The sequence below is a fragment of the Procambarus clarkii genome, chromosome 11 (genome assembly GCF_040958095.1).
Source record: "Procambarus clarkii isolate CNS0578487 chromosome 11, FALCON_Pclarkii_2.0, whole genome shotgun sequence".
NCBI lineage: Eukaryota > Metazoa > Arthropoda > Malacostraca > Decapoda > Cambaridae > Procambarus > Procambarus clarkii.
Window position 1 is genome coordinate 36,732,680 of NC_091160.1, and position 12,995 is coordinate 36,745,674.

General features: G+C 48.0%; 1 protein-coding gene across 1 annotated transcript in view; it reads right to left on the bottom strand.

Annotated features, from left to right (window-relative positions):
- Window positions 1-7,282: 7,282 nt before the first annotated feature.
- Window positions 7,283-12,995, bottom strand: part of atk (artichoke) — a 59,161-nt gene continuing 53,448 nt past the window's right edge. Inside the window, exon 9 of the mRNA XM_045742941.2 lies at window positions 7,283-12,061. Coding sequence (XP_045598897.2) covers window positions 8,858-12,061 — 3,204 coding nt within the window. The 3' untranslated portion in view covers window positions 7,283-8,857. The remainder of the gene's footprint in view (window positions 12,062-12,995) is intronic.

Here is a 12,995-nt window from a genome sequence, read left to right on the forward strand (position 1 = left end):
GTGGTGGTGGTGACGGAGGTTGTGGTGGTGATAGAGTAGGTGGTTATGGTAATTGTGGTGGTTGTGGTGAAGATGGTGGTGAAGATGGTGGTGGTGACGGAGGTTGTGGTGGTGATAGAGTAGGTGGTTATGGTAATTGTGGTGGTTGTGGTGAAGATGGTGGTGAAGATGGTGGTGGTGACGGAGGTTGTGGTGGTGATAGAGTAGGTGGTTATGGTAATTGTGGTGGTTGTGGTGAAGATGGTGGTGAAGATGGTGGTGGTGGTGACGGAGGTTGTGGTGGTGATAGAGTAGGTGGTTATGGTAATTGTGGTGGTGGTGGTGAAGATGGTGGTGGTGGTGACGGAGGTTCTGGTGGTGATAGAGTAGGTGGTTATGGTAATTGTGTTGGTTGTGGTGAAGATGGTGGTGAAGATGGTGGTGAAGATGGTGGTGGTGGTGGTGGAGGGGCTGGCTTTCAGGTCCTCTTAAACCTCTAGTCATACTTCTGCTCTCATTTTTGTCTCCTTATTTTCCGCTTGTTCAGGATGTTTCTTACCTGATATTGTGCTTACCTGCTAGTACTTGCAGTCAGGGAGGAGTAGCTCCTGGGCCCGCCTCTTTATAATCGAGTGACGCAATTTTTCTCTCAGTCATCTTCGTCCAGTCCGTTCTCTGTGTTCATTTTCGTCCAGTCCGTTCTCTGTGTTCATTTTCGTCCAGTCCGTTCTCTGTGTTCATTTTCGTCCAGTCCGTTCTCTGTGTTCATTTTCTTCCAGTCCGTTCTCTGTGTTCATTTTCGTCTAGTCCGTTCTCTGTGTTCATCTTTCTCCAGTCCGTTCTCTGTGTTCATTCAGCACATGCCAACTGAGAGCATATTATACCTCTGTGACTTATATGTTTCCATCTGAGGCCTCTCATGTTCTATTTAACTTATATACCTTTCTTTGTTTACTTTGGCCGTGAGTGAACCCTGTCTGCGCCCCAGACAGGTCCAGCTGAGTCCATAATAAGCACTGTCGTATCCTCTCCAGGGGCCAGATTCACGAAGCAGTTACGCAAGTACTTACGAACGTGTACATCTTTCCTCAATCTTTGACGGCTGTGGTTACATTTATTAAACAGTTTACAAGCATGAAAACTTGCTAATCAACTGTTGTTATTGTTATAAACATCCTCCTGGTGCTTCTGAGCTCATTAATAACTGTTTAATAATTGTAAACAAAGCCGCCAAAGAATGAGAAAAGATGTACAGGTTCGTAAGTGCTTGCGTAACTGCTTCGTGAATCTGGCCCCAGATCTCAATAATTTAGCCCGAGTCTATCTGTTGTTGTTGTTTTTTTCTAGATTTAGCTACACAGGAGTAAAATCCCCGAGTCTACCGTTATCAGATTCCACTTAGACGGTGCCTCGTAGTTAGGTAGTTCTTAGACAGGTACCTCTTAACCAGGTGCCTCTTAGACAGGTACCTCTTAACCAGGTGCCTCTTAGACAGGTACCTCTTAGACAGGTACCTCTTAGACAGGTACCTCTTAGACAGGTACCTCTTAGACAGGTACCTCTTAGACAGGTACCTCTTAACCAGGTTGATTATATCGTTTGGATGCCCGTCACCAACAAGCCATGGGTGTCAGGATGGTGTCATTCTCATACTGCAAATCACATCATCAAATTTGCAGATGAAACTAAGACATTTGTTAACGTTGGAAGTGAAGATGATATATTGAGGCCTTACAAAGAGATCTGCGTAAACACAAATGGTTGGAAGTCTGACAAATGCTTTTTTAATATCGAAAAATGCAAGCTCTTGCACATGGGGCATAACAGTGCACAAGACAACTACTAAATCAACAACATTAGCTTGCAGAAGATTGATGAAGAAAGGGACCTTGGAGTCAAAACTCCATCAATCACTGAATGTTGTACTTGTGTACAAGTACAATCACTGAATGTTGTACTTGTGTACAAGTACAATCACTGAATGTTGTACTTGTGTACAAGTACAATCACTGAGTGTTGTACTTGTGTACAAGTACAATCACTGAGTGTTGTACTTGTGTACAAGTACAATCACTGAGTGTTGTACTCCTATTCAATATGTGGTAACTGTATTTGTGAATGTTGCTTCCTTCGTCATGAATAATAAATAATAATAAAAAATCAGTTGTCCAGCTGACACAGTGTTGTACCCCAGCCTCCAACACGGTTCCTCAGCCACAGAGCACCATCAGTGTTGTACCCCAACCTCCAACACGGTTCCTCAGCCACAGAGAACCATCAGTGTTGTACCCCAGCCTCCAACACGGTTCCTCAGCCACAGAGCACCATCAGTGTTGTACCCCAACCTCCAACACGGTTCCTGAGCCACAGAGCACCATCAGTGTTGTACCCCAACCTCCAACAAGGTTCCTCAGCCACAGAGCACCATCAGTGTTGTACCCCAACCTCCAACAAGGTTCCTCAGCCACAGAGAACCATCAGTGTTGTACCCCAACCTCCAACACGGTTCCTCAGCCACAGAGAACCATCAGTGTTGTACCCCAACCTCCAACACGGTTCCTGAGCCACAGAGCACCATCAGTGTTGTACCCCAACCTCCAACAAGGTTCCTCAGCCACAGAGCACCATCAGTGTTGTACCCCAACCTCCAACAAGGTTCCTCAGCCACAGAGCACCATCAGTGTTGTACCCCAACCTCCAACAAGGTTCCTCAGCCACAGAGCACCATCACAGTCTGTCAGGTTTATCTGCCTTCTGCCCAAAGGAAGGGAACTATCAGGAGAAAGCACCAAGCCATTACGACTATATAGCACTTGGAAGGGGTCAGGATAAGGATTTGGGATGGGACGGAGGAAAGGAATTGTCCCCAACTACTTGGACCGTCGGGAATTGAACGCCGACCTGCATGAAGCGAGACCGTCGCTCTCAAGTGGATAAGCGGGGCAGCGTTTTCACGTACTGTGATCTGGATAAATATTGTCCGTAGTTCCATTGTATTTCCTGATCGTGAGTAATCATTAATATAATTTCAAGGCTATGCAATGAGTGGACAATTATGTTAAGAATGGTACTAATTTATAACAGACGGGCCTATTGTTGTCTGGTAGTGTAGATATTGGTAGTTCCAGACAGTATAGGCTATGGATAACCCAACTCTGGTTCCGTTGGAAAGGAACCAATCACTAGTCGGTGAGCTGAGCTGTGAAGGTTGGATGAAGAGAGTACCCAGTTAGTGGTAGAAAGGTTCACCATGACCTGAGGAAGGCCATGGTGGAGAGAAGCCTCTTCCTCCCTCCTTCAACCCCATCTCTCCAACACACTCCAGTCCAGCTGCGTCACCTCCACACACCAACCCTCTCCAACGCCACCTTCCGCTCTTTCTGACTCCTTATAACCTCATAACTTGCAGCCATATAATCAGCAGCTTGATGATTCCTCTTTTGTTTCCCCGTCCATGGCCGAGGAAGCCAGTTTCTGAGTTTATGAAACATGAAAAGAAAGCTGGCGTGGGTGTAGAGTGCGCGTGTGATGCCGCTGGGAGGCGCTCTTCACGCTCCTCGTCTGGGTCCAACGCTAAGTAAATTTTGCTGGTGATGAAGCAATAGTGAGATAAAGGATGTGTGTGTGTGCCTGTGTTCCGTCACTGTGTACCCCCCCCCCCATATTATGGTCCGATAAGAGGCGTTTACACCTGGAAATATTGACAATTATTTATCGCAGTCCAAGTGTCTTCAGTAAGGTATATGTGTACCGCATCAAGACACTTGTAGAGACAAGTGTCTGAGACTGATGTATACAACGTCTACACACGAAGATAGACATGCCAACTACCGTCAACAAAAGTGGGGATTTTCCAGCTAGTTTAGGTCACATCTATTGTTGGTCTTCTCAAATAAATTAAAAAAAAATGATAAAAACGTATTCGTTATTCTCTCTTAAAGAAAAGAGACTTTCCCATCATGAAAGAAGAAGTCACCTTCAACCATAACTTTAAGGCCAGAATCAAATGATTTAAACATAAGAATAGTCAAATTATAAGGCAACAGGTACACCAAGGGTAGTTGGTAGGTAGTATAGAGAGCTAGAGCTCACTAACAGGCATGCACAGGATGGGTATGGGGGTGTACCAGCACTCACAGGATGGGTATGGGGGTGTACCAGCACTCACAGGATGGGTATGGGGGTGTACCAGCACTCACAGGATGGGTATGGGGTACTGCATAATTGCTACTCACAGAATGGGTCTGGTGTCCACTTCAAGTAACAAGGATATATAGGCATGGGGTCCATTACTACTCACTTGGTGGGAATGGGGTGCATAATTTTTTCTTGTTAACTTAAGTAACACAGTTGTTTAAAGTGTTTACAATTGCCCCATGCTGAAACACTCACCGATTTCTTCGTTGGGGAAGAAGAAACAGACTCCCCAGCCAGTAGTGGAGGTATTGTGGTCTGACCACATCGTCGCCCACACTCAACCAAGCATTTCTCTAAGGAACTATGTACTCCATTTAAATGCAGGAGCTTATATACATTTACGGAATGTCACCACCTTGACTTGTAAAGGCACATTTTATTTGAATTAGAGCGAACTGTTATTCTCGCACGCATGTGTGATGGCTCTCATGTGCCGGGATGAGTATTCTGAGTGATAGTGAAGGAGGAGCGGCCGGCCACATCCTCTCCTCACGGTGTCCAGGACGCGACTGTTCCTTCGTCATCGCGGCTGTGTCCACGTTTCCCCAGGTTTTCCCCTGTCAGGTCTTCGTTGTCTGTGTATTATATTTAGTGAGTATTCCTCGTCTTGGATATTATTCTGTTTCCTCGTTATTAAGAAGCTATTTTGCTGAGGTGGGGACTTCAATTCGTCCAGTTCCTGTTGTCACTGCCAGTTACCTATTTAGCATTTATAGGTAAATGGGTACCCCATACTATTTGGGGGTAACCCAAATAGCGGGTCTCAAGAGACCCGGGTCTATGCCCGGGTCTCTCTCTCTCTCTCTCTCTCTCGGGTCTCTCTCTCTGTCTCTCTCTCTCTCTCTCTCTCTCCCTCTCTCCCTCTCTCTCTCTCTCTCTCTCCCTCTCTCCCTCTCTCTCTCTCTCTCTCTCTCTCTCTCTCTCTCTCTCTCTCTCTCTCTCTCTCTCTCTCTCTCTCTCTCTCTCTCTCTCTCTCTCTCTCTCTCTCTCTCTCTCTCTCTCTCTCTCCCCCCCTCTCTCTCTCTCTCTCTCTCTCTCTCTCTCTCTCTCTCTCTCTCTCTCTCTCTCTCTCTCTCTCTCTCTCTCTCTCTCTCTCTCTCTCTCTCTCTCTCTCTCTCTCTCTCTCTCTCTCCCTCTCCCCCCCCCTCTCTCTCTCTCTCTCTCTCTCTCTCCCTCTCCCCCCCCCTCTCTCTCTCTCTCTCTCTCTCTCTCTCTCTCTCTCTCTCTCTCTCTCTCGCTCTCTCTCTCTCTCTCTCTGTCTCTCTCTCTCTCTCTCTCTCTCTCTCTCTCTCTCTCTCTCTCTCTCTCTCTCTCTCTCTCTCTCTCTCTCTCTCTCTCTCTCTCTCTCTCTCTCTCTCTCTCTCTCTCTCTATCTCTCTCTCTCTCTCTCTCTCTCTCTCTCTCTCTCTCTCTCTTTCCCTTCTTCCTACATTTCTCTTCTCTCCTCTCCCCAACATCCCCATTTCACCTCTTTCCTCATCGTCTACTCCCTTCTCCTTCTCTCCCAGTCTTCCCGCCTCTCTCACCTCACCCCTTCTCCTCCTCCTCTCTCCTCTTCTTCCCACTCTCCCCAACATTCCCCCTCCTCCTTTCCGTAATGTACTACCATACTGTACTCAATACAGATAATGTACTACCATACTGTACTCAATATAGATAATGTACTACCATACTGTACTCAATATAGATAATGTACTACCATACTGTACTCAATATAGATAATGTACTACCGTACTGTACTCAAAAATGTACAAACAACATTTATGAATAAATCACCATATCATTAACAAAATTATAGCACGCATAGCAGCTATTTGTTGAACGTACAGAAATGAACTTTTGTCCCACAAAAAGTTCACGTTTTGTACAACTGAAATTCTCCAAATAGCGTTTTTTAAAAGTTGAAGTAATTCTTCAGCCTAACGTCATATGACTAAATAAGCAATCGTAGGCCTAATATACGATCTTAGGCCTATATTAGTACATATATATGTGTGCTAGTGAATGAAGTGTTATTATCCAGGTATATTGTGGTTAGTAATGTATAGCATTAGACAGTTTGTCTGTCAGTAGTAATGGTGATGTTGAAGCTCTGATCATAACCTTGCCGTGGGTGGTGGCCGGGCTGGCCAGGCCGTCTCGCCAGCGGTTCCAACGTCAGGAAACTGTCGTACTAAAATACCTTATTCTACCCTACCCACGAACCTAGTGGACCCACGAACAGAAAACGGGACATTGTGTCAATTTCGCGAGCCGCTGCCATTTTCTAGAACGACAATTTTTGGCGTTACAATATTTAATGTATTAAAGTATTCGTTAAAATGCGACGTTCTGTCAGGATGACGAGTTGTAGAGCTACCATATACGGTGGTGACTCTGACCCTTAAGTTGTACATACCTCAGCTTAACACAATAAGCTTTCAAAGATTTCAGTGTTTTTTTTTGTGCATTGTTTGTATTGTAAATATGTGTGTGTGTGAGTGAAACCAGTTGTGCTTATAAAAGTTAAACTACAGCTCTTGGGTCCCGCCTGTGAACATACAATCAACTGATCTAGGTTTCTTCCTACTTAAACCACACTGCTCTGCTGTATCTAATTTATAATTATAATGGGGAGTCTGCCCCCCACCACTCCTATATCCCGTATATGGAGTGTCTCCATCACTCCACCTGCCGTGTATGGAGTCTACCTCCACCACTCCACATCTTGTGTATGGAGTCTGACTCCAGGATTCCATAGTTCAGCAATACTCGACACTAAAAGCGATCTTTCTAATATTATTGCGGATAATTTTACCACATAATTCCCAGTATCCCCTCATTTTTGTCTCTACCCGTTAAAAAAACCTGTCGTGTACCTTTCTTACTCCCCAGAATATGTTTCACGTCGTGATCATGTCTCCTTCTCTTGTTTGTCTTCCCAATGACGTGAAATTCAGTTCATTTAGCCTGTTCTCGGAGCTGATGACCCTCAGCCTGGGGAGCAGACAGAAGACACACTATTGAACCCTTTCCAGCTTCGTTTAATGCCATGAAGACTGTCCCTGTGTTAACATATGTGGGCTTCTACGTAGAAATTGCTGAGGATTTAAATAGTTCTTCATAATACAAATTAAAAAGTTTTATTTGGATTTCAAGACAAATATACATTGCAACAAAATATACAGAATCTCATAGAGTTTAAAAGATAAATAAAGTCGGACATGTACTGACAGGCGGGCAGAGAAGACAGATAGACAAACAGAGACAGAGAAGTATAAAGAGAGACGGAGAGAAAATCATCATGCATTTATTCCAGAAACGTCAAAAATATACATCAATAAGACATTCACACCCGTAAATACACATTACTACAGCACGAACGCACTAACATACAGTGGTTCCCGACGAGACGGGGAGCCACACTTGCTAAACACGAAGGAATAACATATATAAGAATTAATTACATAAATACTGTTGATATAGGAATTACAAGTTGTTTTCAGAATCTGGTAGGTGTTGCCAGTACCAGAGAACTGTTGCCAGTACTAAGAAACTGTTGCCAGTGCCAGGGAACTGTTATTGCCAGTACCAGAGAACTATTAGCATTTAATATGAATTAAATTTAATGGTAGATCTGGAAATATGTTAGAAATATTGAGAAATATAATTTAAATGTATACATCAATGAAATATAGCAGTATATTATCTTCTGGCAGCACATATTGTACTTTTATTATAAAATTGTATATAAAATTTGCTATAAATATATTAGAATGACTGAGGGGAGAGTGTCGTTAAGCACCACTGGGCTCTGCCGGGTTACGGGGAAGAAACATCGTGTTCAATATAACTTTACAATGTCCTCAAACTTCTGATCGAGAGAAAAAAAAATGTCCTGTAGGGTTTGTACTCTAGACTACGTAATCATGAATTAATCCGGCAAGACACTAGGGCTAACTAACCTATCAAAAATATATGTTTATCTTAGAGTCAGCACGAGTACTATCACAGCAGTTAATGTGTTCATCACACAGGTCCTGGAGGCACTGAGACTGACACTAGGTAAGGTGGATTTCCCACCGTAACTTTATTTTAAGTTTAGTGTTGTGAACGCACAAATCGATATACCTGTTGGGATTACTTCCTGGACGATGTAGACACGTGTTAACCCTTGCGCTGCTCAAATCACGCATCAATAACACTTTCTTGTTCCCAAGTACGAAAGAAAATAATCTGAAAATCTAATTTTATGATTTTATTTGTTCAAATGAGTTAAGAATAAAAAAGTAATAATACAAATTCTACTTTGGATCTATAGAATTTCATATGAATTAAATCTTGATATCGATCTCTGGACCTAATATTTTGGACCTAATCAAGTAGTTATCCCTTAATTGTAATTCATATTTAGTTATTACCCTTTAGTTTATGTCCCTAAGGAACCGCTGAGGTAAAATGCGTTTAGAGTTTGTTTCCGACACTGGAAAGGTTGGAGTATAATTTTTTATTTATATATAATGTTTATATGTAGTATGACAGGGTGCAGTTGCTTCTTATACACCAGCCTGTGTATGGTCTATGTATAACACTGATGAGTATGAGGAGAGAGCACTGGAGTGGCTACCAGTGTATGAGGTGTAAGGTAGCCAGGAAGCAGGTGAAGAGGACGGGGCCCTCCAGGGCTGGCATGTGGGCGCCATTAGGTGGGCTTGTTGCCCCCGACGGGCAGGGACGCATACTCCCGGTAGTAGTTGTTGTAGTACCAGTCGATGACATTTGCCTCACTCGTAGAGAACTCTGACTCGTGGAGGAGCGGCTCCTGGGAGGTAGCGTCAGGCATGAGAGTCGCGGTCTCGGAGGGAAGGTCGACCTCATCCTCCGTGTCGGTCTCCAGCTGCCCAGGCTGGTAGACCCGCTCGATGGTTGGGTATCCGCCCCGCCCCATGCTCTTGCTCGGGCTGATGTAGGTGTTGTTAGGGGGCACGCGGGGCACGGAGCCCAGTAGTGGCTCGCCTGACTTGTCCACGGGGAAGACGACGCCTGGCCGTGACCTGGAGTGCGCTGTGGCGGCACCAGGCCGCTCCTGCATGGGGTGCCTCGAGAGGGACTCGTCATCTTGTAGCGGGGTTACAGAGTGCAAGACTAAAGGGGATACGACTGTGGGGAATTCGCTGCTGCTCTCTGACACTTCTCCGAGATGTTCACCGGAGGAAGACGAGGTTGACTTCCCGAGGAAGTCAGACGCGAGGTCTTCCCGCACGTCCTCACCCACCTGTGGCGGGAAGATGTCCTCCGGGAACAAATGTTTATCGGATGGAATGTGAGAGGTGGCGGTGGTGGAGGTCACAGCTGCAGGACGGTTAGTGGTGGTGCTCCTGGCGGTGGACACGGTTGTAGGGCGGCTGGTGGTGGTGGTGCTCCTGGTGGTGGACATGGTTGTAGGGCGGCTGGTGGTGGTGGTGCTCCTGGTGGTGGACATGGTTGTAGGGCGGCTGGTGGGGGTGGTGGTAGTGGAGTACTGTGGCGCTGGTGTAGGAGTGGAGGAGACGGAAGGGGACCTGATAGTCACGGCCGAGGGGGAGCCGGAGAGGTGAGCGTCGGGCGGAGTGTCCTCGAGCGCCGGGAAGCCTCCCTGGGAGAGGTCAGCACCTTCAGGGGGCTCTTGGTGCTGTTCTCGCTGTACTTCGTCCTCGGCGGCGTATAGCAGCCCCAGCAGGTCGCTCAGGGAGGTCTCAGACGCCTCTGGAGAGTCTGGGTCACGTGTGGGCGTGGCAGATGGTGGACGCGTGGGCGTGGCAGGTGGTGGACGCGTGGGCGTGGCAGGTGGTGGACGCGTGGGCGTGGCAGGTGGTGGATGCGTGGGCGTGGCAGGTGGTGGATGCGTGGGCGTGGCAGGTGGTGGACGCGTGGGCATAGCAGGTGGTGGACGGGTGGGTGTGGCAGGTGGTGGATGCGTGGGCGTGGCAGGTGGTGGACGCGTGGGCGTGGCAGGTGGTGGACGGGTGGGTGTGGCAGGTGGTGGATGCGTGGGCGTGGCAGGTGGTGGACGCGTGGGCGTGGCAGGTGGTGGACGGGTGGGTGTGGCAGGTGGTGGATGCGTGGGCGTGGCAGGTGGTGGACGGGTGGGCGTGGCAGGTGGTGGATGTGTTGGGACGACTGATGCTTGGTGTGTGGGTGTGGCAAGTTCTGGGCCTGAGGGTGTGACAAGTAGTGGGTGAGTTGGCATAGCAAATACATGATGTGTGAGCGTGACAGATTCAGGACGTGTGGGTAAAGCAGACGGAGAGGGTGCTGGTGCAACAGGTGGAGGGCGTGTGGGTGCGGCTGGTAGAGGGCGCGCGGGCGTAGCAGGATGCCCTTCTAGTGCAGTGGTGGAAGCGTGTATTGTTTGCGAAGTCACCAGCTGAGAGTCGGAAGTCGTCGCAGGTAATGGAGGCCATGTTGGGGAAAAATTTGGCGTGACGTGTGGTGCGGCGTGTGAGGGTGGAGGGGCGTGTGAGGGTGGAGGGGCGTGTGGGGGTGGAGGATGCAGTACCATAGGATGATCTTTAGAAGAATTGCCATTTTGCTCATCGTTTGGGTATGGTGAAAAGTTGCTTAATTGAGTTTTGATGAGCGGGGGGTTGGCGACTAACGATGTCGGTGAGAATGATGATGGGACGGCGAGAGGGCGGGAGGCCGTGGCGGCCATGTCAGAGGACGACGGTGGCCGCTCGACGCCAGCTGCTGTGACCTCCAGCGACCCGTGTCCGAGCCCACCGCCTCCCAACTGACTCTCCGACGGCGACATGTCCGTCGCAGTGCTGGTGGCCGTCACCATGGCCATGGGCGGGACGGGGCCGGGTGGGCGGGTGGGCTGGTTAGGAGTCCAGCGGTGGGCGCCGGACATGTTTGGGGGATCTACGATGGTGATGGGATGGTTGGGGTCGTGTGGTTGGTATGGGAGAAACGGTTCGTTGGGCTGATAATGGGACACCCCAGAGTCAGGGTGGATGACGGCCGGGGGCGACCACCGCGGCACTGTGCCTCTCATGGCACCTGGTATCTTGGTGCCAGTGTCAGGAAGCTGCGGCAGGAAACCTCCGGAGGGTTGAGGCACTGTGGGTGTGAAATGTGAGGTAACCGAGGGCTGACGGTTGATAATGTTGGGTTGCCTGAGTCCGGTGTGAGATTGTTGATTACCGGAGACAGGCAGGAACGGGGTGTCAAAACTGGGTCCTGGGTGAGGGTGCATGACGGAGGGCAGCGCGGGCCTGGCGTGAGGGTGTATGGGGCTCTGTGCGGGCCCTAGGCGAGGCCTGTCTCCCCACACGTTGGTGGGGCGGCTGACAGGCACCACCACGCCAGGCACCCCCGGCCGGTGACGCTCTCCCTTCACCACGGGGAACACAAAGGGCACCCCGGGGCCCCTCACAGGCAGCCGAGGTATGGAGCCTCCCTTCGCCTGGTTCGCCACCTCGGCTGGTGGCGGGGGAGGCTTCATGGCCATAGACTGTCTAATTGGTGGTGGAGGGGAGGGGAAGAGAGGGTGTGGACTGGTGGGTCCATCAATCCAAATTGGTTGACTATTGTCGGGGCCCTTCATGGGCTTGTCGTCGTCCAGCGGCCCGAACTCAGACACGGCCCCTGTCTCATGGCGGCCTATGACTGGCAGGCCTGCCCAGTTGACGTTGAGGCCTATGTTGGGGAGCCTGAAGTTAGTGATGGTCTCCAGGATATTGGGAAGAGTGGGAAACATGAGACCGCTGAAGAGGCCAGTCTCGGTGGCAGTCTCATGCTTGTGGTCGTCCACTAGAGCGGTGCTGCTGCCGCTGCTGCTCCCTGACGACCCCGCGTAGATGGTGGGTGTGTCTCCCGTCACCGTGTGGATGCTCGACGACACCGTCCCCAGCTGCTGCTCCGCCTGCAACACACACCGTCACAACCATTAGGCTCACCTGCAGTCTCAGGTAGAAGTCATTATGATATTACATTCATGGGCTCACCTAAAAACCTACTTGACCCGTAAGACATAACACCAGATTGGAATCTTAAGATCCAGAGGTTTGCAACAAGGCTAGTCCGCGAAATAAGAAGATTGAGATACGAAGACAGGCTAAGTAAACTCAATCTATCAAATCTGAAAGGGAGGATCAAAAGAGACATGATAACTACATACAAAATTCTTGTTTGGAATAGCTTAAATGAAGAGTATACTGAAAGGATGTTTAAATTTATAGAAAATAAGATATGGAAGTTAAAGACGCAAATGAGTAAAAAGACGTAAGGAAATACTAGTATGCTGTACGAGTAATCAAGTGTGATCATTGAAAGAAGTTGTGGAAGCCATCTCTATAAAACTCTTCAAGAACAGTTACGACGGCGAAAAAAAAATCAAGAGAGTAAACATGCCAGTACAGAGAGCTGCAGCTAGTCCAAAGAGCAAGATCTCGCTCCCTGTACACGTAACCGCAAGGGCAGAGCAACGATAAGATCAGAGTTCTTATAGCATATTACACATTATCAAAGTATACAGTGTACACTGTCAATATATAATACGCGACAATCGCTCCGATTTTTCGTTTCTCTTCCCTTATAGCTGTGTATTTGTATAATAATTTTATTAAAAACTTTAGTCTTGGACTCTTGACGTACCTGTCGTGTCATGCAAGCTTCCATAGGAAACATTACGAAATAAAATAGTTATTTTGTATTAGAAAATAACGTATGAGTGTAGTCTCTACAATATATTTTATATATCGATAAAAAACGCCGGAAAATGTTGTGGTAATCAGACTTTGGCAGCAGTTTGTTTACTTTTGGGCCAATATGGCTGCACGCTCACTCAGGAAGTGACG